Source organism: Muntiacus reevesi, chromosome 2 (assembly GCF_963930625.1).
Source record: "Muntiacus reevesi chromosome 2, mMunRee1.1, whole genome shotgun sequence".
Taxonomy (NCBI): domain Eukaryota; kingdom Metazoa; phylum Chordata; class Mammalia; order Artiodactyla; family Cervidae; genus Muntiacus; species Muntiacus reevesi.
Window position 1 is genome coordinate 64515005 of NC_089250.1, and position 27123 is coordinate 64542127.

At 45.5% G+C, this 27123-nt stretch overlaps 1 protein-coding gene across 1 annotated transcript; it reads left to right on the forward strand.

Moving 5' to 3' along the window:
* MANBAL (mannosidase beta like) lies at positions 1–27123 on the forward strand. Its single transcript, XM_065921970.1, has 3 exons — positions 1–48; positions 11431–11639; positions 26246–27123. The coding sequence occupies exons 2-3, from the start codon at positions 11490–11492 to the stop codon at positions 26351–26353; spliced, it is 258 nt and encodes an 85-aa protein (XP_065778042.1). The 5' UTR covers positions 1–48; positions 11431–11489; the 3' UTR covers positions 26354–27123.

Consider the following 27123-nt stretch of genomic DNA (forward strand, 5'->3'; position numbering starts at 1 on the left):
AAGGTCGCAAGAAACCACTTCCGGGGACGCGGCGCGGCAGCGCGGGAGGTGAGTACCGAGGCGCCCGCGGTCGGTCCGGGCTTCGGGGCGGGGCGTAGTCATCGAGGCTGTGGTACTGGAACCGGGATTAGGCTCCGGCGCCGCTGCCCCAGACCCGGAGGCGCTGTTCTGCTGGCCCGGGGACTGCTCCGTGTTTGGCGCAAATAACTTCCTGGGTCGCTTGTTCGGAAGTTACTTGCGGAGGACAGTTTGACTCCCAGGGGCGGAGGGCCTTGCTTTGCTCGTGTCCAGCGCCTTAGCTCTGAGTTGGGACCAGACCCGGTGCTCCTCACAGTTGTGACCTGGCCTTTCTTCCCAAGGGCGGAGCATTCGGAGGAGCTCCGGAGTCAGTCTGGCTGGGGTTCGAATCCTTAGTGTACTGTGTTACTCGGTAACTGTGGGCAAGCTCTGTTGCTTCTTTGGTTCTCAGTTTCCTTCTCTGTAAAATGGGTGCATAGAGTTGCTTGTAGGATTAAATGAGATGGTGAATGCAAAAGGCTTAGTAAGTGCACAATGCGTGTTTGCTGAATTTTTTTTTTTTTTTTGAGAGAAGTGAGAAATGAATCTATGAAACCACACTTTTTCATGTGTCAGTCGCACTTGCCGCATCAGAATGACATTTTACAGGACATCTGCCCGTCTTTTTCAGCCCATTGGCTAACACCGTTTACTACTCTGGGAGATGGCTTATCTTTGCATAGGACAAAATTCGAACTCAGTTTTGAGCAGTTCTTGGGAATTTGTTGTAATGGGAGGGGTCTGGGTAAACAGCCCAGGGTAGTAATTCCTGACACTGATTTTCTATTCCCCATTCTGTTCCAGTTGAAGTCTCAGAGCAGAATTTTAAAGTCATTTCTTTAGAAGCCAAGGATCCCCTACCAAGATACTTGGAATCTGGGTTTTTCTGTGTTAGACAAGACTTAAATTTCTGTTTGCTAAGTCTGGACATCTATACATGTCTGAAGGGTTATTTATTTTGAAATGTTGACTTTTTTCCAATAAACTTAATTTTAGAATAATTTTAGATTTTCAAAATTACTGTGAAGATACTACAGTGAGTTCCCATATGTCCCCCCACAATTTTCCCTATTATTAACATCTTACATTAGTATAATACTAATGTCACAATTAATGAACCAGTATTGGTAACTAACTAAAGTTCATGCTTTCTTCAGATTTGCTCAGTTTTCTCTTTGCTCAGTCTCTTTGCTCAGATCCCATGTTACGTTTAGTCATTTCTCCTTAGGTTTCTAGGACTGTAGTAGTTTCTCAGACTTTTCTTGTAGATAAACTTGACAGTTTTGAGTATTACTGGTCAGACATCTTATAAAATGACTCTTGTTTGGGATTTGTCTGATGTTTTTCTTATGATGGCATTGGAGTTACAGGTTTGGGGAAGGAAGATCCCGGAGGTAAAGTGCCATTCTTATCACTTCACAGAGTATATACTATCCTGTATGTACCTCACACCGTCACAGTAGGGTACATACTGTCAGTATATGTCATCACTGTTGATGTTAACCCAGATCACTAGCTTGAAGTAGTCAAGTTCTTCCACTATAAAGTTACTCTCCTTCCACTACTTTTCCATATTGTACTTCTGGAAGGAAGTCATTATGCACAGCCCATCCTTAAGGAGTGTGGAGTTACACTTAACACTTTAAGACAGATTATCTACATAAATTATTTTAAAATCTTGGGAGGTTTGTTTGCTTATTAAATAATATCAGTATGGCCTTGAATAATTCTTTTCATACTTCGAATTATAATCCAGGGCTATTCAATTTGTTTTGCTGTGCAGATTGTTCTGGCTTTGGCAATCGAAGTGGGTCTTATATCTCTTTGACATACCTTGATCAATGTGTTTTGTTGTTTTGAACACTTTCTTACTTTCTGTTACAGGCTCATCTTATATATTTCCTGCTTCTGTCCTAGAGTTAACCATTTCTCTGAGGAGGCCCTGGTTCATTTTCTTGGAGAATTGTATTAGACACCAAGATCTGGGTGCTTCGTGTGCTTATTGCTACTGTTTGGGATGCCCAGGTTTCTAGGCCCTCTCAGTAAACGCGTAGCAAGAGATGTATGTGTATAGACTAGCCTCTCCTTCCCCGCCCTCTCTGTCTCTCTCTCTCTCTCTCTCTATATATATATATATATATGTAGCTGTATCTATAATAATCTAAATATGACTTTGTACTGATATCCACAATGCTTATCCATCCACGTGGATCATCTAGCCTCCTCTGGCTTATCTATAACCTCCTACTCCCAACTGTAACAAACCTGGCTCCCACCATCTACCATCCATTTACTTAATTGTGCAATTCCAGTGTATGTGTATAGTTTCAGAATTGTTAACCTGTATCCCATGTGGAAAACAACAGAGCCCATGTACAGTTCCTCTTGCTTTTAGTCTTCTAAATTCCATCTGTTTCCACAGTTACTGAGGTCAGCACCTCATTCCTCCTACCTCTACAGTGAAATTACCTCATCCATTTGTAATATATTTAGACTCAGAACGTCACATTCTACATTCCATCCTGGACACCTAAATGATTTTTTGAAATATATTTGTGTACATTAAAGTTTATGCTTTGTGCTGTAAAGTTCTGTGGGTTTTGACAAATACTTACGGTCTTAGATTCACCGTTACAGTATCATACAGAATAATTTCACCTTCAGGTCTTATTGGTAATTTCTGTCTTTTAGATTTCATCCCAGAAATCCTGTTGGCCCTCCTTTAAAATGTATCTATAACCTGAGAATTTACTGCCTCCACTGCTGCCTGGTGCAAGTGTGTCTTTTTGACTAGTAATTATTGTTGTTTAGTTGCTAAGTCATGTCCGACTCTTTTTTGACTCCACAGACTGTAGCCTACCAGGCTTCTCTGTGGGATTTCCCAGGCTAAAATACTGGAGTGGGTTGCCATTTCCTTCTCCAGCGGATCTTCCCTACCCAAGGATTGATCCTGGGACTCTTGCATTGCAGGTAAAGGACTCAGTTCTTTACCACGAGCCATCTGGGAAACTCTTTGACTAGTATAGTAGCCTCTTAACTGGTTTCCCTGTTTCAGATTCTTGTCCCTCTGCGATCTGTTCTCAATACAGCAGCCACAGGGACCCTTTAAAAATGTCAGATGATGTTGTTTCTTTGCTAAGAACCTTCCAGAGGCTCCCCTTTGACCCAGAGTCCTACTAGTCTTACACAGCCGCTCATTTTACATTCCTCCGATCATAAAGTTCTTTTCCGCCTCAGACCTTATCCCTTGCTCTCCTCCATCTTGGGGTACCTAACAGATGTTGAAATAACTTGTTCTTTCGCTTTCTTTGTCTCTGCTGAAATGTCGCCTTCTCAGGGTGTCCTTTCCCTGACCACCTCATATAGAATAGCACCCCTTACCTCCCTCTCTATATTTTCTCATACTACTCACTGCCAGCATTACATTCTATCTTTATGTGTTTGGGTGCCTCTGATTGGATGGAAACTCCACGGCAGGGACTCAGTAACTCTGTGTTCAGTGAATGAATGTCTCAGACCACTGGTGTCTGATATTCACGGATGAGCCTCAAGGGGTCTCATGACCCCCAGATCATAAGGTCTAATGACCTTATGAAATTATCTTTTCCGTGTTTGATAATAAATGGGTCTGTACTTTTTATTAAATTCCAGTAGGGGTATGAGTTTCCCCATGTGTAAAGAAAAAAAAAAACAAAACCTTTGCTCTTAAGCAGGCCTGGAGCACCACAGGGTTAGAGACATAGCGGGTTGTTCAGCTTTGCCCTGATTCAGTGGGTGAGCCTGCGTAAGCCCCGTGCCTCCCAGCTCCCCCTCCTTGTTAAATGAGGCTACTCTTTAAAGATGGGAAACAAGCGTAGGTTTGATCAGTTACCAGATATTTGTGTCAGGCCCTGGAACAAACTCAAAATGGACCCTCGGTTCCAACTACCTCAGGAGCTTATAGTGGAACAATACGAACATTAGACTGTATGGTATTTTTCAAACAGTAAGAAATGAATTTTGATCCAGAACATGCATGCTGGGACGTAGATGGATATAACTGGAAAAAAAAAAAAAAGCTTCAAGATATAATGCTCACCCTTACTAATGTGATATTTTCTATTGTGAGAACCATTGACCCCCAGGTGAGTTTCAGTCTTACCCACCAGCCAGTTTGGATCCCGACTTTGCTACTTTTCAGCCAAGTGATCCCTGGGTAGGCCACATAACCTCTTTGAGCCTTGGTTTCCTTGTCCTCATTAGTAATACCCCCTGTCCATAGTGGTTGTGAGTTGAATGAGTTAGACTATAAAGTACTGTGCTAATCTGGCAGATGATCTGCTGGGACAGTGGAAGGGGTGGAGGAGCAAAGCCTGTCACAGAGTCTGAGAGCTAAGAGCCTCTTCATTGGGAGCCGAAGGATGAGTAGCACTCTTGTGACTTCTGTAGTCAGGAAAGGAAAACCCAGAAATCCAGGCAGGCAGGTGGGGAAGTAAAGCCTGGGTGCAAAGAAAACGAGATAGAAGTCCTAAAGCAGACACACAAGCTGTATAGAGCATTTTATGTTTTCTTGAACTTTACTACAGCCACTCTCTGATTATACGTGTGCTGCCCAGTCTGGGAGTCCTCTAACCACATGTGATGATTTATAAATTAATTGAAGTTAAAATGAAAAATTCAGTTCCTCAGTTCTCCTTTAAGTGCTTACTAGCCACATATGGCTACCATATTGGAGAGCACAAGTATAGAGCACTTTGGGCATTGCAGAAAGTTCTCCTGGGCAGCATTTCAATTTGTTCAGTCGCTCAGTTGTGTCCGACTCAGTTGTGTTCACGCCCCATGAACTTCAGCATGCCAGGCCTCTCTGTCCATCACCAGCTCCCAGAGTCCACCCAAACCCATCTTCATTGAGTCGGCGATGCCATCCAACCATCTTATCCTCTGTTGTCCTTCTCCTCCTATCCTCAGTCTTTCCAGCATCAGGGTCTTTTCAAATGAGTCAGCTCTTTGTATCAGGTGGCCAAAGTATTGGAGTTTCAGCTTCAGCATCAGTCCTTCCAATGAACACCCAGGAATGATCTCCTTTAGGATGGACTGGTTGGATCTCCTTGCAGTCCAAGGGACTCTCAAGAGTCTTCTCCAACTCCACAGTTCAAGAACATCAATTCTTCTGTGCTCAGCTTTCTTTATAGTCTAACTTTCACATCCATACATGACCACTGGAAAAACCATAGCCTTGATTAGATGGACCTTTGTTGACAAAGTAATGTCTCTGCTTTTTAACATTTCATTAAACTCTATAAAAGTCTTATGAAGAGAGCAGATAGGGCATTGATTTTTCTTTCAGATTGTATTAATTTTTTCAATAAGATTCTCGCCTGAATTAAAATTTATGGCCCCTTCACTTTTTTTTTTTAATTTTTTTCTTTTTTTTTTTTAAATTTTTTATTTTTCAGTGGGTTTTGTCATACATTGATATGAATCAGCCATAGAGTTACATGTATTTCCCATCCTGATCTTCCCTCCCACCTCCCTCTCCACCCGACTCCTCTGGGTCTTCCCAGCCCACCAGGCCCGAGCACTTGACTCATGCATCCCACCTGGGCTGGTGATCTGTTTCACCATAGATAATATACATGCTGTTCTTTTGAAACATCCCACCCTCACCTTCTCCCACACAGTCAAAAGTCTGTTCTGTACTTCTGTGTCTCTTTTTCTGTTTTGCATATAGGGTTATCATTACCATCTTTCTAAATTCCATATATATGTGTTAGTATACTGTAATGTTCTTTATCTTTCTGGCTTACTTCACTCTGTATAATGGGCTCCAGTTTCATCCATCTCATTAGAACTGATTCAAATGAATTCTTTTTAACTGCTGAGTAATATTCCATGGTGTATATGTACCACAGCTTCCTTATCCATTCATCTGCTGATGGGCATCTAGGTTGCTTCCATGTCCTGGCTATTATAAACAGTGCTGCGATGAACATTGGGGTGCACGTGTCTCTTTCAGATCTGGATTCCTCAGTGTGTATGCCCAGAAGTGGTATTGCTGGGTCATATGGCAGTTCTATTTCCAGTTTTTTAAGAAATCTCCACACTGTTCTCCATAGTGGCTGTACTAGTTTGCATTCCCACCAACAGTGTAAGAGGGTTCCCTTTTCTCCACACCCTCTCCAGCATTTATTGCTTGTAGACTTTTGGATAGCAGCCATCCTGACTGGCATGTAATGGTACCTCATTGTGGTTTTGATTTGCATTTCTCTGATAATGAGTGATGTGGAGCATCTTTTCATGTGTTTGTTAGCCATCTGTATGTCTTCTTTGGAGAAATGTCTGTTTAGTTCTTTGGCCCATTTTTTGATTGGGTCATTTATTTTTCTGGAATTGAGCTTCAGGAGTTGCTTGTATATTTTTGAGATTAATTCTTTGTCTGTTTCCTCATTTGCTATTATTTTCTCCCAATCTGAGGGCTGTCTTTTCACCTTACTTATAGTTTACTTTGCTGTGCAAAAGCTTTTAATTTTCATTAGGTCCCATTTGTTTATTTTTGCTTTTATTTCCAATATTCTGGGAGATGGGTCATAGAAGATCTTGCTGTGATTTATGTCGGAGAGTGTTTTGCCTATGTTCTCCTCTAGGAGTTTTATAGTTTCTGGTCTTACATTTAGATCTTTAATCCATTTTGAGTTTATTTTTGTGTATGGTGTTAGAAAGTGTTCTAGTTTCATTCTTTTACAAGTGGTTGACCAGTTTTCCCAGCACCACTTGTTAAAGAGATTGTCTTTTTTCCATTGTGTATCCTTGCCTCCTTTGTCAAAGATAAGGTGTCCATAGGTTCGTGGATTTATCTCTGGGCTTTCTATTCTGTTCCATTGATCTATATTTCTGTCTTTGTGCCAGTACCATACTGTCTTGATGACTGTGGCTTTGTAGTAGAGTCTGAAGTCAGGCAGGTTGATTCCTCCAGTTCCTTTCTTCTTTCTCAAGATTACTTTGGCTATTCAAGGTTTGTTGTATTTCCATACAAATTGTGAAATTATTTGTTCTAGTTCTGTGAAAATTACCGTTGGTAGCTTGATAAGGATTGCATTGAATCTATAGATTGCTTTGGGTAGAATAGCCATTTTGACAATATTGATTCTTCCAATCCATGAACACGGTATGTTTCTCCATCTGTTTGTGTCCTCTTTGATTTCTTTCATCAGTGTTTTATAGTTTTCTATGTATAAGTCTTTCCTTTCTTTAGGTAGATATACTCCTAAGTATTTTATTCTTTTTGTTGCAATGGTGAATGGTATTGTTTCCTTAATTTCTCTTTCTGTTTTTTCATTGTTAGTATATAGGAATGCCCCTTCACTTTTAATAGCAACTATTTACATTTTCTTATGGCCTCCATTTTGATCTTTAGCCAGTGAAATCACAATTTTTATATGGTTGCAGTGATAGTGTTTATGTAATTGTTTTCTTTTTTCATGTAACATAATTTTGCAAAGACTTTTCGCTGGCCTGATACGCAACATCTGTATTTGCTATTTAAGCCAAGGGGCAATATGCCTTGATGTACCATAATTGGGTTAACGGCTTCTTTATTGTTGGACACTTGAGTTGCTTCCTGGTTTTCAGTATTATGAATAGCACTGCCATGAACTCTTTTTGTACCTGAAGTCTTTTTCTTCTTTTGAATTGTTTCCTTACTGTAAATTCTAGGAAGTGAGTTACTCAGTCAAAGGATATAATAATCACTTTTATGACTCTTGCTATGTATTGCCTAATTGATATTAAAAAAAAAGCCTAAATGTATTATAGCTTTGAATACATTATTGTTGTTTGGCTCCTGAGAACATCAAGTCTCTAGATTGGTTCAAAGTGTAGCTAATTGGTAATAGAAGCAGAGTCTGTGCCCTTAGCCTTACTCTTGGCCCCATGTTTTTATTGTATTAGAAATATTCTTAACAGTGTTGCTGTTAGTAACACTAATAAATCTAAATATTGATAAGCCCCCTAGGCTGGTCACAGCCTTAAAGGTAAAGTTTAAGGCCAAGGGCATTTTTAAAAAGTGTGTATTTATGAGGCATAACTGAAGAAATGAGAGAGCTTTTTTATACCTTACAGTTCACACAGCACGAGGATACAGTGCCCTGTCTGGCCTGCACGTTTCCTCTAGTGAAGCTGTTCTTGCAGCTGCCTTGGAATTCACTTCAGAGCCAGTGTCTGAGCCACCACAAACAATCTGCCGAGGCTCTGAGCGTCATACCTTGTATTTGACCAAAAATGGTATTCCTGGGCTTGAGGCGCCACCTGATTCACCACCCTGGGATCCAGATGATGTTGGGTTCTTTCCAGAAGTCAGATCTTTTCTGGGAGGATAAGATCTGCCAGCTCTGAGGGTTTGGGGCAGGGGAGTGAACCTCAGACTTTGAAAACTATTCCCAAGGGAGACAGGAGTGGTGTGGGACAATGGCCACCTTGTCAGCACAGGTGCATGACCTTCCTAAGAGACTAGGTTAAAAGGTAGACCATGTGTATTTGCATAAACCCCCCAGCCTATTCACTTCAAAGATCATTGTTGTCATCCTTTAGTCACTCCGCATTCATGTTGGAAAAATGTTGCAGAGCAATGAAGTGTCAGAGCCAAATTGGAGGAAGCTTTTCGGGCAAACGCAGAGCCATACATAGGGGTATAATGCAGGCCACGTGTTTAGTTTTCTAGTAGCCATATTTAAAAAGTAAGAAGAAACAGGTACAGTTTTGTGTGTGGTACAATATCCATAGCATAAAATTTATCATTTTAACCACTTCTAAGTGTACAGTGTGTGTTACCATCACCACTATTTCCAGAACTGTTTCATAATGCCAGACTGAAACTCTGTACCCATTAAACAGTAACTCTCCATTCCTCCTCCTCAGGTCCCTGTAACCTTATAGTCTAGTTTCTGTCTCTATGATTTTGCCTATCCTAGGTACCTAGCAAGTGGAATCATGTAATATTGTCCTTTTGCGTCTGGCTTATTTCACTTACTGTGTTTTCATGATTCATTCATGTAGTAGCATGTGTCAGAATTTTATTCATCTCAGTATTAATAGCTGAGTAAATATGTGTGTCTTTGTGTGTATATATATACCACATTTCGTTTATCAATTCATCTGTTGATCAATACTCCGTTGTTTCCATCTTCTCACTACTGTGTATAGTGTAGCTGTGAACATTGGTATAAGTATCTGAGTCCATGCTTTCAGTTGTATTGGGTTTATATACCTAGGAGTGAAATTGCTGGGTCATATGATAGTTTTAGGTTTAAGTTTTTTAGAGTCTGCCAAACTGTTTTCCAGTTTGTCTTTCACTCTCTTCATAATTCCCTTTAATGCACAAAAATTTTCAGTTCTGATGTAGTCCAGTTTATTTTTTCTTTTGTTGCCTGTGGTTTGGCATCTAAGAAGTCACTGCCAAATCCAATGTCATAAAGATTCCTTCTATGTTTCTTCAATAAGTTTAATAGTTTTAGCTTTTAAGTTTAGTTCTTTGAAACATTTTGGGTTAACTTCTGTTCATTCTTCTGCATGTGGATATCTAGTTTTCCTAGCCCTGTTTGTTAACAAAACTATCTTTTCCCATTGGATGGTCTTGGTACCTTTGTTCAGAGATCAGTTGACTGTATATGGGAGGATTTACTTCTGTGGTCTTTATTCCGTTCCATTGGCCTAGATTCTTATGCCAGTATCATGTTCTTTTGATTATTGTAGCTTTGTTTTGAAATCAGATTTCACATTTTGAAATCAGAAAGTGAATCCTCCAACTTTGTTCTTTTTCAAGATAGATGATGTTAATAATTTATTTAGCCCAGTGTATCTTTTCAACATGCCATCAATATGGATTCAATATAAAACATTTCTAGTGAGATATTTTGCATTCTTATGATCATCCTAACTTATAAATTGAGTGTGTTTCTAACTTAACAGCCATCTCAGTTTGGACTAGCTGTGTTTCAACTCTCCATAGCCACATGTGGCTCATGACCATGATATCAGGCAGCTTAGATTTAGCAGAAAGTTATCTTGTGGCACAAATCCCTGAAAACACAAAGGGCTTTGGAGTCAAGATGGGTCTGGTTCCCCAAAGTTTTCCCCTTTCTTGAGAAAATTGGGGTGGGCCAGAGGAAGCCACTCACAGGTGCTGTGGTAGAGGGGGAGCAGTTCAGTCCTACAGGATAGGAGGAGGGCGGTAAGAAAAGCATGCTGGGGAGGTGACATGAGTTCAGCCTTAGAGGTAGAGTGGGGACTTGGCCAAGCGGTCGGAGTGGGAAAGGGCATTCTCGACAGAGGATGCAATTTGGGTAAAGACCCAGGATTTGAGAGAGTTCAGTGCTCTTGGAGAATTACAGGCAGGTCTTTCAGCTCGACTAGGATGTTAGGGGTTGGGGGCTCTGGTGAAAGGAGAGTCTGGAGAGGTGGATTGAGACTGGACCTGCCACCACTGACCACCACTGCCCCTGTCATCCATGTCCCCAGCATCTCTTATTTGGATTACTGATAGTAGCCTCCTCATGGGTCTCCCCATGTCCACTCTTGCCCCACTTAAAATGTAAGTCAGATCATGTCACTTTTCTGCTCAAAACCCTTCTGTGGCTTTACATTTGACTTCATAAAATCAGAGGGTCAGGATGCTTCCAGGTCAGTCCCACTCCTCTCTATCGTACCTTGTCCTTTTCCTTCCTGCATTCCTCTCTGGCCATTTTGGACTCATATCCCTGACCAGGGGCTTCTACACTTGCTTTTCTCTCTTGGGATATGCTTCCCAGAGATGCCACCCCGCCTCACTCTCACGCTTCCTGTCTCCACCACTTCGTTCCTGTCTTGTCTTCTTATCACTCTATACAAAATAAAGTGATGCCCTTCTGAAGCTTTTTGTCAAAACAGTGTTTTGTCAAAACACTAGCTGGCATGTTCCATCTGGATGAGTTCTTTGTCTGCCTCTGCCCTTCAGTCCTTAGAGGTCGGCCTTGAGAGAAGAGAAGACTGTTTTGCTCAGCCTTCAGTGCTTGGTGTTCAATGAGTATTTGTTGAATGAATGACTGGATGTATAAATGAACAAGTAAAGAAAGCCTGAAACAGAGTAGACCTTCAGCAAATGTATGTTGATTTGAGATTTTTGTTGAAGTGTTTGCATTTATTTATTTTCTGTAACTTCATATTTGGAAAAGATTGAAAACGTACAAGAAAGTTGAAAGAATGGTCCAGTGGCTCTCCGCATATCCTCCATTTAGACTCAAGAGCTGTTAACATTTCACCACAGTTGCTTTACATATTCTTGCATGTATGTGGGCGTGTTTGTGTAAGTGGACCCGTTTAAACATCAGTTGTAGAAACGTGACATTAACTCTTTGAATTTAGAAGCTGGCTCTGGATAGCAGTGAGTCGGAGGGGACCTCAGGCAGCGGGCAGCTGGGGCCATGGCCTCCGACCTGGACTTCTCCCCTCCCGAGGTGCCCGAGCCCACGTTCCTGGAGAACCTGCTGCGGTACGGACTCTTCCTGGGGGCCATCTTTCAGCTCATCTGCGTGCTGGCCATCATCATTCCTGTTCCCAAGTCCCACGAGGCGGTGAGTCTTTCCCTGTGAGCCTCAGCTCCTCGGGCTGGGTTCTGGGTCCTGAAAATTACAGACTTCGCAGCAGTGAAGACTAGCAGGGATTATGCGGGGCTTGATTGATTTAAAGTGTATCCAAATTCCCACCTGGTGGCATTGGGCCATGTGGTTCATACCTTATTTGTTTGCATATGTGTGAAACAGATTTTTATTTCGTACCTACTTACTATGTGTCAGACTCTGCTGAAAGATGTGGGGTCTGCCCTCAAGGAACTTCTAGTCTTTGGGAGAAGGGCAGATATGAAACAAATACACATGTTTCCCTGTGAAGTACAGGGTACTGAGAAGGTGTGTAACAGTGGGAGGACCTGAACTTACACTCCTCCCCCAAGGAGAAGGAACTGCATATGTAAGGACCCGAGGAATGAAGGAATGGGCTCACCCCTGAATGCAGGTAGGTGCCTGTGGCCAGAGCCCAGAGGGGACGTGATGAGAGGTACAGCCAGAAGAGTGGGGATGGGGGCCCAGGGGTTTTAAAGAAGAGAGTGATGTAATCAGATTGACTTTCTTGTTATTTCAGCTTTTATTCATTAGGTCTGTTTATTCTGTAGCTCTACAGCCTCTTTCCTCCACCCTACCTTCACTTTTCTCGTGACATTGATTTGTTGGAGAAGGTAGGTCGTCATCTACCACATCCAGGATTTGGCTGATTGCTTCTGTGTGGTGTCATTTGACATGTTCAACTTGTTCCTTATATTTTCTGTCAATGAGAAATGCAGTCTAGAGGCTTGATTCAGTTCGGATCCAGTTATTTAGTGAGAACACCTCATAGCTAGTGCTGTTAATGTCTTGTTCTTTGAAATCAACAAGCACTTAGTGTCTGTTTGTCATATAGAGATTCTAAGATACCTGTGGGTTCAGGTGGTTATAGTTGATCCCTCTGTTACAAAGTCTTCATCCCTCTTTCACCTAAATGGTTTTAGCATCCATTGATCATTGCTTAGAGCCATTCTTTCCTTCTGCATTTTATTAGCTGGAATTCTTCAGTGAAGAAGATCCTTTTATCATGCCTATATGATTAGTCTGAAATGCTGTTCATAGTAAAAGGCAGGATAAATGCTTGATTCTTTCCCTCTATTAGTTTTCAGAGTTGTGAGTTTGGACTCTAGCAACCTCCAGTCTTGACCAATAAAGCTTTGATTTTCAATGGGAACCCCATCCAGTTGTGTGAAAGACTGTCTACCAAGGAAACCCATTAGAGACTCCTTGCCTAGGGTTTTAGTGGGGACAGGTCACATAAGCACCCTCTGCCCAACACAAACCAAAATTCCAGACTTCCAGCAGGAAGACAGGTTTTCAGCATAAACCATGTTGTTTCCACAGACAGGTTAGGCCTTGTGAGCCATTCTTATCAGTTCTGAGAATTGTGGGAACCACCCAAAATCCAGTTTCCCAAATGTCAGCCAAGGGCCAGCTTTGCAAGCTGGGTTTTCTAAGGACTGCAGTTTACTTTTTTTTTTTAATGTAAACTTTGTTCAACACACCTGAAAAATACTTATTATACCTTTCAAATAACTATGTTGTTTTTCTCTATTAACAGTAAGATTTAGAATGAAATTCACCATTTCTTTATGTTTCTTTCTGGGCCCCAAAATATGTCCCAGTAGGGATGTATATTCGGAGTACTGTGTTTATAAGCCTTTTCTTCACATTGGTATACTCCCACCATGACATAACATTGATTTGCTTCATTTTGTTTTTTACTTTTAGAGGTTTTTCCTTTTGATTTAATTTAAAAATTATGTAAAACTTTTATATTACAAACTTTCCCAGAGTCAAAACTATGTAACAGGATGCAGTTTCAGAAATTTCCTTGAATCTCTATATCTTCCACCCTTTCCCCTTCCTCCCCTGGTAGGTACCCATTTTTATTTAATTTATCCCCCTTTTGTTTCTTTTTTCTGAAGATGTATGCAAATGGATATGTGTGTGTGATATACCTTATTTGTTTATTCATTTATTTTTTCCCATTGATTTACAAACAATACTAAACAGTTTTATGTGCTTCCTTATTTAACAATATATTCTGGAGATACATATCTTGGAGATGACTGTGTCCCAGAGATCCTGCTGGTGTAACTGGGAGGAACTCTGGCAAAGGTGGGTTTGGGGTGAGGATTGGGAGGCAGCATGCTGGGTTCAGTTTTTAACAAAGGCCTTTAAAATGTCCAGGTGATTCCATCAAGTAGGCAGTTGCATCTACTGTTCTGTATGAGGAGGAGGGTCTGTGCTGAGTGTTGATCAACATTTGAGAGTCAGTAAGATATAGTTAAAGCCATGACAGAGGATGAGGTCTCTTAGGAGGGAATGTGGAGCAGAGGCAGGAGCTAGATGGGCCTCTGGGTGAACAGCTTGTTTCTCCCCTCTGGATAGCTACTCCAAAACAGCAGGAGAGAGAAGGGCTGAGCCTTCCCAGATAAGAGATAAAAGACAACATATTTCTCATTCTTAAGGAGACCTTCTCAACTACACATGCCCAGAAAGGCTCTTGGAGGTAACAAGAGAGGAGATGTCTGCTTGTGGTAAGTGATGTCAGCTTACCCATAGGTCCCTTCGCTAGAATCCATCTTGGCTAAGAGATGCATGGGCACACATGGAAGGGCCCTGAAATATAATGATGCCAAGGACAGACTCAGAACCAGGCAAAGTAAGATTATTGGCTGAAGGAAACTTGGAAGAAATGCCCTGTAAAAGTGATTATAATAAAACCACCATGAGGGCGAAATTCTCTGAGCCCACCTGTGTCATAAACACTTTACTTGTTTCACTTTCAGTTTTGCCAGCACCATTTATTGAAGATGTTGTCTTCCCACCACTATATATTCTTGTTTCTTTCATTGTAAATTAATTGACCATAAGAGCATGGGTTTGTTTCTGAGCTCTGTTCTGTTCCATTTATCTATGTGTCATTACAATACCACTTTGATTACTGTAGCTTTATATAGACTGAAGTCAGAGTGCATAATTCCTCCAGCTCTGTTCTTTCTCAAGGTTGTTTTGGCTATTTGGGGTCTTATGTGTTGCCATACAAGTTTTAAAATTATTTGCTCTAGTTCTGTGAAAAATGCCCTTAGCATTTTGACAGGATTTCACTGATTCTGTAGATTGCCTTGGGTAGTGTGGTCATTTTAACAATATTGATTTTTCCAATCCAACAGCGTGGGATTTCTTTCCATCAGTTTGTGTCATCTTCCATCTCTTTTGTCAGTGTCTTATAGTTTTCCAAGTACAGGTCTTTTGCCTCCTTAGGTATTAGTAGGTTTATTCTTAGGTGCTTTATTTTTTTTGACATCATGGGAGATGGGATTGTTTCCTTAATTGCTCTTTCTGATAGTTCATTGTTGATGTATAGAAATGCAACAGATTTCTGTATCATAAATGAGTTTTTGCAGTTCTCTGGTGGCCTCTTCAGGATTTTCTATGTATGGTAGACAGATAGTACCATCTGCAGACAGGGAAATTTTACTTCTTTCCTAATTTGAATTCCTTTTATTTCTTTTTCTTATCTGATTGCTGTGGCTAGGACTTCCAGTGTTGTGTTGGATTAAAGTGGTGAGAATAGGCATCCCTGTCTTGTTCTTGATCTTAGAAGAAATGGTTTCAGCTTTTTACCGTAGAGTATGACATTAGCTGTGTGTTTGTCATATATGGCCTTTATTATGTTGAAGTATGTCCTCTCTGTGCCTACTTTCTGGAAAGTTTTTATCATGAATGGATATTGAATTTTGTCAAAAGCTTTTTCTGCATCTGTTGGGTTGCTCATACACTCATATTCTTCAGTTTGTTAATGTGGTATATCATGTTGATTGACTTGTGGATTTTGAAAAATCCTTTCCTCTCTGGGATAATCTCTCTTAATCATGGTGTATGAACCTTTTAATATACTGTTGGATTTGGTTTGCTGATACTTTGTTGAGGATTTTTGCGTTACTGTGTTCATCAGTGATATTACCCTTTAATTTTCTTTATTTGTGGTATCTTTGGTTTTGGTGTCAGCAACCTCATCTTTTTTTAAAAATTAGAATACAATTGCTTTACAATGTTGTGTCAGTTTCTGCCGTACAACATTGGGCATCAGCCGTATGCACACATGTACCCGCTCCCTCTGGAACCTCCCTCCCACCCCCATCCCACCCCTCTAGATCGTCACAGAGCACCGAGCTGAACTGCCTGTGCTATGCGCAGCTTCCCACCAGCTCTCTGTTTTACCCGTGGTAGTGTACATATGTCCATGCTGCTCTCTCAGTCCGTCCCACCGTCTCCGCCCCTCCCTCTCCTCCCCATGTACACAAGTCCATTCTCTGTGTCAGCGTCTCTATTCCTGCCCTGCAGATAAGTTCAGCAGTACCATTCTTCTAGATCCTGTATATATGCCTTAATATACGGTATTTGTTTTTCTCTTTCTGACTTTACTCTGTAATAACCTCATGTTTTAAAATACAAATGTGGTACAAAACATCTCATTTTCTTTTATCTTCAAGTTCAGGGGAGTAAGGAACACAAATGTCTTTGTAATTGAAGATTCCTGTGTTAACGTTTTTTGTTTCTGTTTGTTTTTTGGTTTTTCAGTGGATCAGTAGCAAAAAATATAGTACCATTAATTTGACTTTTTATTGATGTGTCATGTCCGAAAATGGTCCTCAGTTATGCAGGGATTCCATTGCTAGCTTTACTCTGCATGCCCCCTAAGGCAGCCTTTTCCCAAACTCTTAACTAAATGGAAAGGAAACACCAAATTCTATGTGTATAAACAGCCTTAACAAAGAGAGAATGAGTGCTAAGACTGTGGTTAGAGATTGTGCTCAGCAGCTAGCTGTGACTGGAATTTGGATAGGGAGGGAAAAAGAAAGGGGTTTTAACTTGGGGCTGGGGCGCTGTTGTGGAGGAAAGAAGCCTGTGGGAATGGGGACAGCTGTGGGGACTCTAGGCAGCTTGAGAGCAGGAGCGAGGTACCTGGAAGCGGAAGGTGACAAGGAGGTGGGAAAGGGTGGGGTGGGGGGCCCAGAGAACAATCTTGTTCTCTCAGCCACATTGCTTAGGGGAAAATCATGCCTCTTGCTTAGCCTATAGAAGCAAGGTTTATTAGTGGCTTTTTGGGTCAGAAGATAATATTTTTGGCTCTAGATGATGGGAAAGGCTTTGAAAGGCAAAAGAATGTCTTTCCTGTTGTTCCAGTAAGCCGATTTTCTGCAACTAGTTTATGACTTCAGTATTTCAATACTTAGCAGATTATTTGAAAGCTCTTTTGGGGGTAATCAGGAAAGGAAAAAAAGAACACAGAGAAATGCTTCTCACCCCTCACCCCTTTCTTTTCTGTAGTAGGAGCGAGAACTAATTTGTAAAATTAAAACCAAAGCCCCTAGAATCCTAAGCCAGATGAGAACGTTTTCTCATTGACACCTCATTAAACTAAGACCCGAGAAAACAAACATTTGTTTGAGCCTGATTGAGGCCTGAGCCACATTGAATCCAAGCATTTTCTTGTAGGCCAGGCTCTAAAATCTAAGAAGGTAGGTCCTTGTACCGTTTCTGTCAGTTCCAGGATGCAGCTGTGTTTCATCTCTCATGCTCAGTCTGATTGTTTGTGTGGTGGCCATGGTGGAAAGGATTCTGGGGCTGCTTTTAGGCTCCAGAGTAAAGAAATTATTCATTGATGTCTGCCTTGAGTTAGGGACTGGCGAGTGTTATCATGAATTGCCTTTTCTTGGTCTGGTCTGTGATTCTCTCTCTGGCTCTTCCCACCTGGGGAATTTTCAAAGGCCTGGTCTGTACCCATGGAGATTCTGGTTCAGTTCTCTGAAGCCTTGGATTAGAAATTTCTTCAAGTGCCCAGGTGATTCTGTTGTGCAGCCACTGGTCCTTAGACTGTTTCCCTGAAGCACAAACCAATTTGGGGAGCCCAGGAAGTGTTCAGTTCTATGTGTTTCAAGTTTGTATAAAAGGTGGCATCCAAGTGGGAAGGGAAAAGCTGGCAAGAAGTTGGGGGTGGAGACCTGGGGATTATTTTAACCAACATAGTATTACTTCTTGAAACCCTAAGAATGAGTTGCTAAGCCTTTCAAGGGAAATGAAGATTCAGGGAAGGCCTGAACTTGAGGCATGCCTGACTTGCTTGAGGCAGTTCTTGTGCATTGTAGAGATACTGAGAAGATATGGGTGATCTCCCTGAGCAGGGATGCAGCTGGGCCTCTGGAATGGGTGGGACCCGATCACTCACATCCCCTCTGACTCCCCTCCTGTGCGTCTCCTGTGTCTCACTTCTCTTGCCCTCCTTCCTCTGCTCACTGTCCCTGTGATAAGGTAAAACATGGCCACTAACAGATTCCCAAGTTTGCATCTTTCACCTGCAGCCTCTGGAGGCTGCCTTCCTTCTTGGTCCCAGTTCCAGTATCCCCAGAGAAGGAGCTGTACCTGAGACCCTGCTTGGGACCGCTGTGGCCAGTGTTGGGGAGGGCAGCATCCTGCGGTGTGACCTCTGGAGGGGGAGTGGGAAGTCAGCTCCCAAGGGAGCAGGAGTGCCATGCAGACAAAACTGGGGTCTCCATTCCTTTTATTCTCTTGGAGACGGGCAGACTAATTAATGGACAGAGGACTAGAAGACTGTGGTCTCGCTGCAAACCCCCGTGTGGTTCAAGGAGGACACAGACTAGGCTGAGTGATGGAGGAAAGGCTGCTCCACCTGATGACATGTTCAGACTGCCCTCCTTCAGAGCTGGTTTCAGGAAACTAAATCCCTAGCAGAGTTCTGGGTCCCTGGGGTGCCCCTCGATAAAGACTGCAGAATCCCGTGAGCTTCCTGCAGCTCTGTGCAAGAATGCTTCCATGCTTAGTCACATTTTCTGGGAAGAAAAGCTATCGCTTTTCTCCAAGTGGAGGGCAGTAGTTTGAATGAGGTGGGTGCCACGTTCCAGGAGTGAAGGAGTAGGTAATGAGGAAGCGAAGGTCAGGAGTCCTCTCCATGTTCCCCACAGCCTACCTGAGCGTCCTCCCCAAGCCTCTTTTGGATTCGTTTCTGCCCAGACTGTTGATCCTGTCCATCTTGGGCAAGCAGGTATTGACTTTTTGTTCAGTGACTCATGTTGTAGGTAGTATTAGTTCTTCTGCCAGTCACAAACTCTCCTAGTAGTTTAAAGGCTGACTGTTCTCAGGTTTTCATATGTTTATGTCACCTATGCCTAGCCAGCCGCAAGCCCCTCAGCAGGTGCCTTCACTCCCACCCTGCCATCTTTGCAGGCTTGCCTCAGTCTCTTCTGTTAATGGGGACTCTTTCTGTTGAAAACTCAGAAACTTGACTCCAGCACTTTCCTTAGAAAGAGGCTGTAGGGGACTTTCATGGTGGTCCAGTGGCTCAGACGCCACGCTCCCAAGGCAGGGAGCTTGGGAAGATCCCACAGGCCGCACCTATGGACGATCCCGCCTGTGGCAACAAAGGTACCCGTGCCATCATTAGGACCCAGTAGAGCCAAATAAATAAGTAAAAAATTTGTTAAAGAGGAGAGAAGGAGACTGTATTGGCTTTTAAAGCTGGGAATTTCAAGGCACAGCTGGATTCAGAAGCTGAAAGGTCATCAGGGTTCCCTTTGTCTCTCCATCTGCCTTCCCACCAGTGTTGTCTTTATTCTTAGGTCCTTGCCGCACATCCGCAGAATGGCTGCAGCAGCCCCAGTCTGTGTCCTTATTGCCCATGCTTTACAAGCAAAGAAAGCCATTTCTCTGCCTCTGCTCACTTTCCAGATCTCATGGAAGGCCTCTGCTTGGCTGTGGCCTGGCCACATGTCTATACTTTGCCTCATAGGTGGGAAGGGGCATTGGGTACCATTTCTGGCCAGGCCATGTTTAACTGGCCATGGCTGTGACCACAGTGACTGAGAGCCCCCAGAATCACATGGGACAAGGAAAGAGCATGGCCTTGATGGAGCGGGGGTGGGGGGCAGACAGATAACTGGTGCTTAGCACTATGATCCCGCGGAGAAGAGCTCACCAGAACCGATGGCAGGGGTGGTGACGTTCCATGCGATGCCCACGTAGACTTCACTGCAACCAGGAAGCCCTGAGATGGATGGAGCCTTCCTGAGGTAGTGGGGCTGTGGCCTGGAAGTTCCTGTTGGGAAATCCGGCATGGAGGTCTTGATTTGATTTTATTTTGTTATCTTGGTCATGCTGTGTAGCAAACTGGATCTCAGTTACTCAGTCAGGGATCGAACCCATGCCCCCACCATCGGGAACTCAAAGTCTCTTTACCGCTGGACTTCCAAGGAAGTCCCAGGTCTTGATTTTAAACTCAGCCCCCGATTGCCAGTGAAGGCTGCCATAGTAAATAGTTAACTTGGGCAGGGTGTATGCCTATTCTCAACACCTCAGGGGATAGTCTCACAGAACCACCTCTGCAGTTCTGCCCTGTGTTTTTTTAAGCTTGGGAGGGGTTTGCAGTTGAATTGGGCAGCAGGGTGTTTTTTACTTAATGAGCCGTTCTCAAGAGATTGCCACGCAGTGGGTAGGGCAAAGGTCTAAACACGGTCTTGAGATGCTTACCAACTCATGGGAGAGATGGCCGGACATGCATGAAGCCACAGACCAGCTGGTGGGCGGGGCCCGCAGGGGTGCTGAATCGTGTCTGGGGTAAGCTCTGTGGGCCATTCTCTCTAATCACAGCTCTCCTCGCCTGCCAAGCATGTCCTGGACTCTGTCTCTGTTCGCCTGTGGAACTCACATGAACAGCTTCCCCCTCTTGATTTCAGCTAGTCCTGTCCTCTGCCCAAGGCCAGTGCTAGTCCCAGCCCCGCAGGGTATCCTAGCCACCACCCTGCCCAGGGCTTCAGGCAAGAGCGCACAGCAGGGCAGGCTGAAGCTTCAGCCCCGGGCGCCTTCCCCTCTCTGAGCCCGTGTCCTGAGCTGGAAAAGGACGGCATTCATGCTCAACCCATGTGGTTCTTTTTTTTTTGTTTTTTTATAATTAAAAAAAAAATTAGAGTATAGGGGCTTTACAGTGTTGTGTTCTGCTGTACCGAAAGTCAGTCAGCCATACATACACATATATCCCCTCTTTTTTGGGTTTCCTTCCTGTTTAGGTCACCATAGAGCATTGAGTGGGATTCCCTGGTGGCTCAGACGGTAAAGAATCCACTTGCAATGCAGGAGACTTGGGTTCAATCCTTGGGTGGGGAAGATCTAGAGGAGGGCATGGCAACCCACTCTAGTATTCTTGCCTGGAGAATCGCATGGACAGAGGAACCTGGTGGGCTGCAGTCCATGGGGTCACAGAGAGTCAGACATGACTGAGTGGCTAAGCACAGCACAGAGCATTGAGAAGAGTTCTGAGTGTATCTATACAGTAGGTTCTCATTAGTTATCGATTTTATACGTGATCGTGTATATATGTCTGTCCCACACCGTCCTTGAGGATCGGGTGAGATAAGACCCATGGGGCTGCCTGCGCACAGCACAGGGTCTCCTTTGCCAGGATCATTTCAGAGGAGAGAAGAGCTTCAGTCTGTGTAGAATGACATTTTGTCCTGATTTATTGGACTCAGTCCACCCTGAACTGTATAATGGAAATTATAAAAATTCTGTGTGCTTTCCCTGCTGGAAGAGATTAGATGCACTGTGGCACAGATTCGATTATTTGAAGCTGATGAATAGCAGCAATTTCCTGGCCTCATAAGTGGCTGTGGAGCTGCTTCATTATTGATGAGGCCTGTGTCACGGAGGACGCCTCCGCAGACCCAGGAGCTCCCCGGGTGGAGGGGTTCGTTCACTCCCTAACGTGAGATTGCGGGGGGCACTTGCTGCAGAGGAGGCGCAACTGAAAGGTGGGGCTGTCGTCTTCGGAGTCTGCCATCTGCCTGGCTTGTACCAGCAACGCACATTTGAAGAGGAATGAGAAGTCAGCCATTTATTCGGAGTCACTCTTGCTAGCTAAGAATTTGGAACTTGCTCTGTGTGGCTAGGACCCCAGCAGCTGAATCAACGTGTGTAACAGCTGCCTTTGTTTCCCTGCCCCTTTCGGGGAAGGGGCTCTCCCTCACTGGCTGAGTCTCCAAGTCTTGGTTAGCCTCAGTTTCCTGGCCTGTGAAATGGGGCTCACAGGGATGGTCTCACCAGGGTAGTGGGAGGCTCAGCAGCTGATGTTTGAGAGGCAGTCACATGGCACACATCAGGAAGTGCACCTCCTCTTGGTTCCCCTGACCCAGAACCCGCATGCACTGGGCGCAGATGGATGAGTGATGGGTGCTGAGCACCTGTGCCGAGCTGGAAAGATGCAGAGCATCTGGGAGTCACTGGCTGGCCAGTCGCCCAGAAGTGACAGAGTGGGCTGCATGAGGGGGCGTGCCCAGGGACAGGGCCAAAGCTGCAGTTGGAATAGCTCTGGAGGCCACTCAGGGGTTCTTGGAATCTGCCTTATACGAAGAGGGAACCAACAACACGTTTAAAGCAGAAAACAGGCTGGTCAGGATGGTTGTTTTAGGAGAATAGACTGAAAGCAGTGCAGTGGATGGTAAGGAAAACCTTGAAGTGGGCAGGCAGGAGACCAGGGCGTTGGGGTGGGCGGTGCAGGGGTCGTCAGCCGGCTCAGTAGAGTGTCCAGAGGGGACCGGGCAGAGCTGAGAGCTCTGGAAAGCTGAATGGACTGGCTATGATGACAGATTGGATGTGGGGCACGCAGGGAATGGCGAGAACTCAGAAATGGCTCAGTGGTTTGTAGCTTGGGGAATTGGGTGAGTGACAGTGCTAGAACCTGAGCTGGAGAAGAGAGGAGGAGGCCTGGGGTGAGGAGGAGACAGACAGGGCGCTCGGATGACGCAATGACTGTGTCCACGCGCCCGTGGAGAGCTGCTCTCAACTGTAGGAGCAAAGCCTGACTCGAGGAGCACTAAGCCACTTTCCTGACTCCCGCCACAAGCAGGGCGTCCTGAACCACCCATCGCAGGATCCTGAACAAGCTTTTTTTGTCAATCCACCATCACCTGTGCTTTCAGATTCGGCTAAACAGAGAGAAAGTAGATTCACAGTTCACTCCGAGTCTTGATCTCCATCAGCCCAAGGTCCCTAGGAAACCTGAAAGAAGCTATATACCATACAGTTTAGGTCATCCTGGCCCTGCTGCTTACCAGCGGAGGCAGGTCACATAACCTCTCTGAATGTCTCTTCTTTAAAATGGGGCATGTTATGGCACTTTGTGAGGGAAAAATAAAACATGTTTAGATCACAGAACATGGAGCCTGACACGTTGTAAATATTAGCAGCTGTTGTGGCTCTTACTATTACTGGTCTTATTGATGGCTGTGTCTAGATGTTGACTTAGGGTGCGTATATTGGGTTTAAAATCTGCTGTGTCCTCTGTTCCTATGCAAAAAGGCCTAGTCTTTTTAAATTAATTTATTTACATTGTTTTTTGGCTATGGTGTGCGAGCTTTCTTTAGTTGTGGTGAGCAGGGCCTGCTCTTCGTTTTGGCCTTCTCTTGTTGCAGAGCACAGGCTCTAGGGCGCGTGGGCTTCAGTAGTTGTGGTACACAGGCTTCCTTCCTCCACCGCATGTGGGATCTTCCCGAAGGAGGGATCGAACCCACGTCCCCTACATTGGCAGGCGGATTCTTACCGACTGAGCCACTCAAGGAAGCCCAAGATCTAGTCTTAAGTGCTGTATTTTCATGAAGCACATAAAGCAAGAGTGAAGTTCCCATGGTTATGGGAGATCTTGTGTGTTCTTTCATTTCATTCATTCATTCAGGAACAGTTGAAGCCGTTTAAGGGGCTCACAGGCTAGGAGGGGAGACCATCATGAGCACATGTAATTGCATTGTTGAGGTTCCTGGATGCCTGGTGCGTCAGGGTGGAGGAGAGCATGCACCTGCTGGAGGAAGAGTGGAGGAAAAAGGCTGGACAGGGAGTAGCAGTGTGTTCCTGGTCGGGGGGCAGGGGCGGGGAGCAAACTGTGGAGAGGGGTTTGCTGGGTGGCCAAGGAAAGAAGGGTGCTCCTCTTGCTTAGGGCTGAGCAGTGGAAGCCCAGGGGAGGCTGGAGAGGTGGCCTCCTTAGCTGCCATCCCCGATATGGGACATAAGACTGTGAGTGATGGAAGCCACTGAAAGGTTTAAGGTGGGGAGGATCTGCATTTTAGAAAAATTCTTTTGGCAGATACACAAGTCATGGCATAAAGAATTAGAGCCTTTGATGCTTAAGACGGTGGCCAAGTCAAGGTGGAGGAGGTCAAGTCAGCAGGATTTGGTGACTGTTGGACGGAGGGGAGCAAAGGGAGGGTGGGGTCGCTGGGACTCTGGTTGTTCTGCCTACTGGAGGGAGTGGGGTGGAGGAGGAAGGCCAGGCCGGCTGCAGAGGGGCCATGCTCTGTCTGCAGCACTTGAGCTGGAGGTGCCTGGGAGGTGCCCGTTCCACGCTGGGTCAAGAGAGAGATCTGGGAGGTGACAGACAGGGTGAGGTGCCCGAGAGAAGGTCTGTGGAGTAAAGGAAGCACAAGGGATGACAGCTGGGTGTCTTCATCTCTGGGTTCTGAACTTGCCCCACTGAAATCGGAGAAGACCCCAGCTTTGAACTGAGAGTGGGGCTCCATCTCCGGAGATCCTGGCAGGCCTGGCAAATCCCTTGTGCAGAAACCCTTTTGTTTAATCAGATCTTGCTTGCCCGGGGCACGCAGGGATTGACTGGTTTCCACTGGCCACGCAGGTAACTGGACTGGGGATGGTTTCCAGTTTCCAGAGTCTCCAGAGGTTCTGTGCTTGTGAGGCTGGCCTTAAACCGTCGCCCTCCTGTGGCTCTGCAGCCATCAGCCTGTGCACTTGACACTGTCTCCTCTAAGGTTTTCTTCTTTGTTTTTTTAATGGGGTAACTTTTTTTCTTTTCTTTTTTCTTCTTCCTTCCTTCTTCCCTTCCACCCTCCCTTCCTCTCTTTCATAAACAGCATCACAGCGAGGGGACTGCATGAGCTCAATCAGGGATCTGGCCAGCCAGAGGCCGGCGCCCTGATTATCTAGGGAGGATCACCCATGGGTGCTTGGAACTGGGCTGAGCATTTACGCCTGGTTTCCCTGCTGGCAGGCGAGCAGGGTGGAGAGCTAGTGAAGGCTGATAAGAGGGAGCTGGTGGACCTTTGGACTGGGCCTTAGGTGGGGACCGCCCGTCTGCAGCCACAGTCCAGCCTCTTCTGTCTGACGGAAGCTTGAGGCTGGGGCCAGAAGCCGACAGTGAGCAGAGAAGGACCGAGAGTGAAGCGAGCTGGGAGCTGGCCAGTTAGACACGAAGAAATGCTTTTCTAGAAACACCGTGCTCCCTCCTTGTCTTCTGAGCCTGCTTTTTGTTTTCCCATTTGTAAACAAAAGAACACAAGTCCTGAAAACGTTTCTTTACTACAGTGCTGGGGCCAGTGGAGTGGCGGGAGCCAGGGGAAGGGGAGGGGGCCACTGAATAAAGGACAGCCACTGCTCAGCCCATTTCTTCCATGAGGCCAGTGTCACCGGATGTTTAAAGTTTTCAAGAAAAGCAAGGACTCCACGTTGAATGGGATATCTCCCAACTGGCTCGAATTCCTAAAAATAAACACTGCAGGCCAAGTGAGGTCTGCCTGTGGGCCTGACCAGGCCTGCAGACCATGGCTCGTGTTCTCTGCGCTAAATGGGAACTCCAGCATCCTTCCTGGCTGAGTGTGGTTTATCACCAGGGAGGAGCAGACTCCTGATAGGACAGGGGCCACTCCAGAGTCTCCTCTGACAGGAGCCTGTGAAGCTGGGGCAGGCCAAGTCCCCTCCCCAGAGTCCACTTTCTTTGTCAGCGCTGTGAAGGCCAGGGCTGGCTTTGTGGTTTTAAACCTTTTTTCAGCAGCAGAGCCTTTGTTTAAACCAGATCGTCCAGGGAACAAATCACAGTGTACATGACAGATAAAAACCAGAGCTGCCCCGGACGTAGGGAGAGTCTGGAGTTGTGCCCCGAGGCTGCCCTCTGCCCTTTCCCACAGGGCACCCCTGCCAGGCGCCTCTGAACCCTGTGTAGTGGCCGCGCTCTCCACCCTTCCCTGCCCCCGCCTCTGTGGCTTGAATGGGAGGAGGGGCTGGCAGGGCCGGAAGGAGAGCAAGCCGCAGAAGGTCTGCCCACCGCCGCCTCCCCACCCGCACTCTGCCCAGGCCCTGCTCACTGTGTCCCATCAGCCCCTGGGTGCGTTTGTGTTCCCTGGGTCCTTCCCCAGCATTTCTGCCTGCTCACATCAGCCCTGCAAGGTGTGCGTCGCTGTTTCCATCCCACAGGTGGGTGAGCCGAGGTGCAGAAAGGGGAAAGGGGTTGCCCACAAGGTCACTTGGCTGGAACTGGGGGAGCCTCATTGCCCCCCAGGCCTGTGAGACTCCAAAGGCCGCCCCTCCCCTCAGGCCTCCTCCCTTATCTTTCACCTGCTCCCCGGGGACAGTCCCGGAACACAGGACTCCCAGGTCCCCGTGGTGATGGTTTGATCCCCTGGTTTCTCTGTTCCTGTTTGCAGAGTCCTTTCAGACATGATCTCATTCCACTGGTGTCAGGCTTGATTTGTCTAATCAGGACTCTCCTTTCTGTCACCACACAGGAGGCAGAACCATCCGAGCCCCGAAGTGCAGAAGTGATGAGGAAGCCCAAGGCCACTGCTCCTTCTGCAAATAAGAGACCCAAGAAGGAGGCCAAGAAGAAGCGGTAGAAGAGGCGGTGTTTGCAGCCAGGCATGAGGGCCTGGAGGGCAACCCTCCTGGGGCACAAGGTCTCAGGTGGCTGGGATGCCCTGTGACCACAGAGATCTGGACAATCATGACAGCGCCCAGGCCCCGGTGGGCAGACCACCACTTCTTCCTTCTGCCTTCCTGAGGGCTTCGGGCCAAGGGGGCTGAAATACCCTGTGAACAGAGACTGTCCTGGAAGCCTCTTGAAAAGTTGGGTCAGCTCACAGAGTTCCATTTTCTGACTTAATCCCTGTGTTCTACTTTTAGTCGCCCACCTTGTAGGTTTACACTACGTTTTGCGAGTCTTTATCTACTGCTGCAAGCACCACCCTCTGCCATTATCCATGCCCCGCAGATCGGATCTCCTGCTAATCAGTCACCTTTGTCTCTGCTTGTGCAGAGGGAATCAGGCCAGGCCTCCCCTGTTTGTTTAGGTCAAGGCGCCAAGGCCATTAGCACAATGGTCCCTCTGGTGCAGCAACCAGGCCTTAAAGAGGCCTGGTCCTCCTCCAGCCGACGGAAGGGATTTGGCTTGAATGAGTGTGTATTCTTGAGCCCAGACTTCCTGAGCATCTCAAATAGGGGGTAGGGGCAGGGACTTGTCAGTCGCAGACGAACCTCTCTTCAGCCCATCACAGCACATTGAGGGTGTAGCTTTTTGCTTCTGTCTGTATCCCCTCCTCTCCCTCCAGTTCCTTCAACCCCTGACCATAGTCATTTGGGGAAGTAAAGGTCAATGAATGGCCCCGCA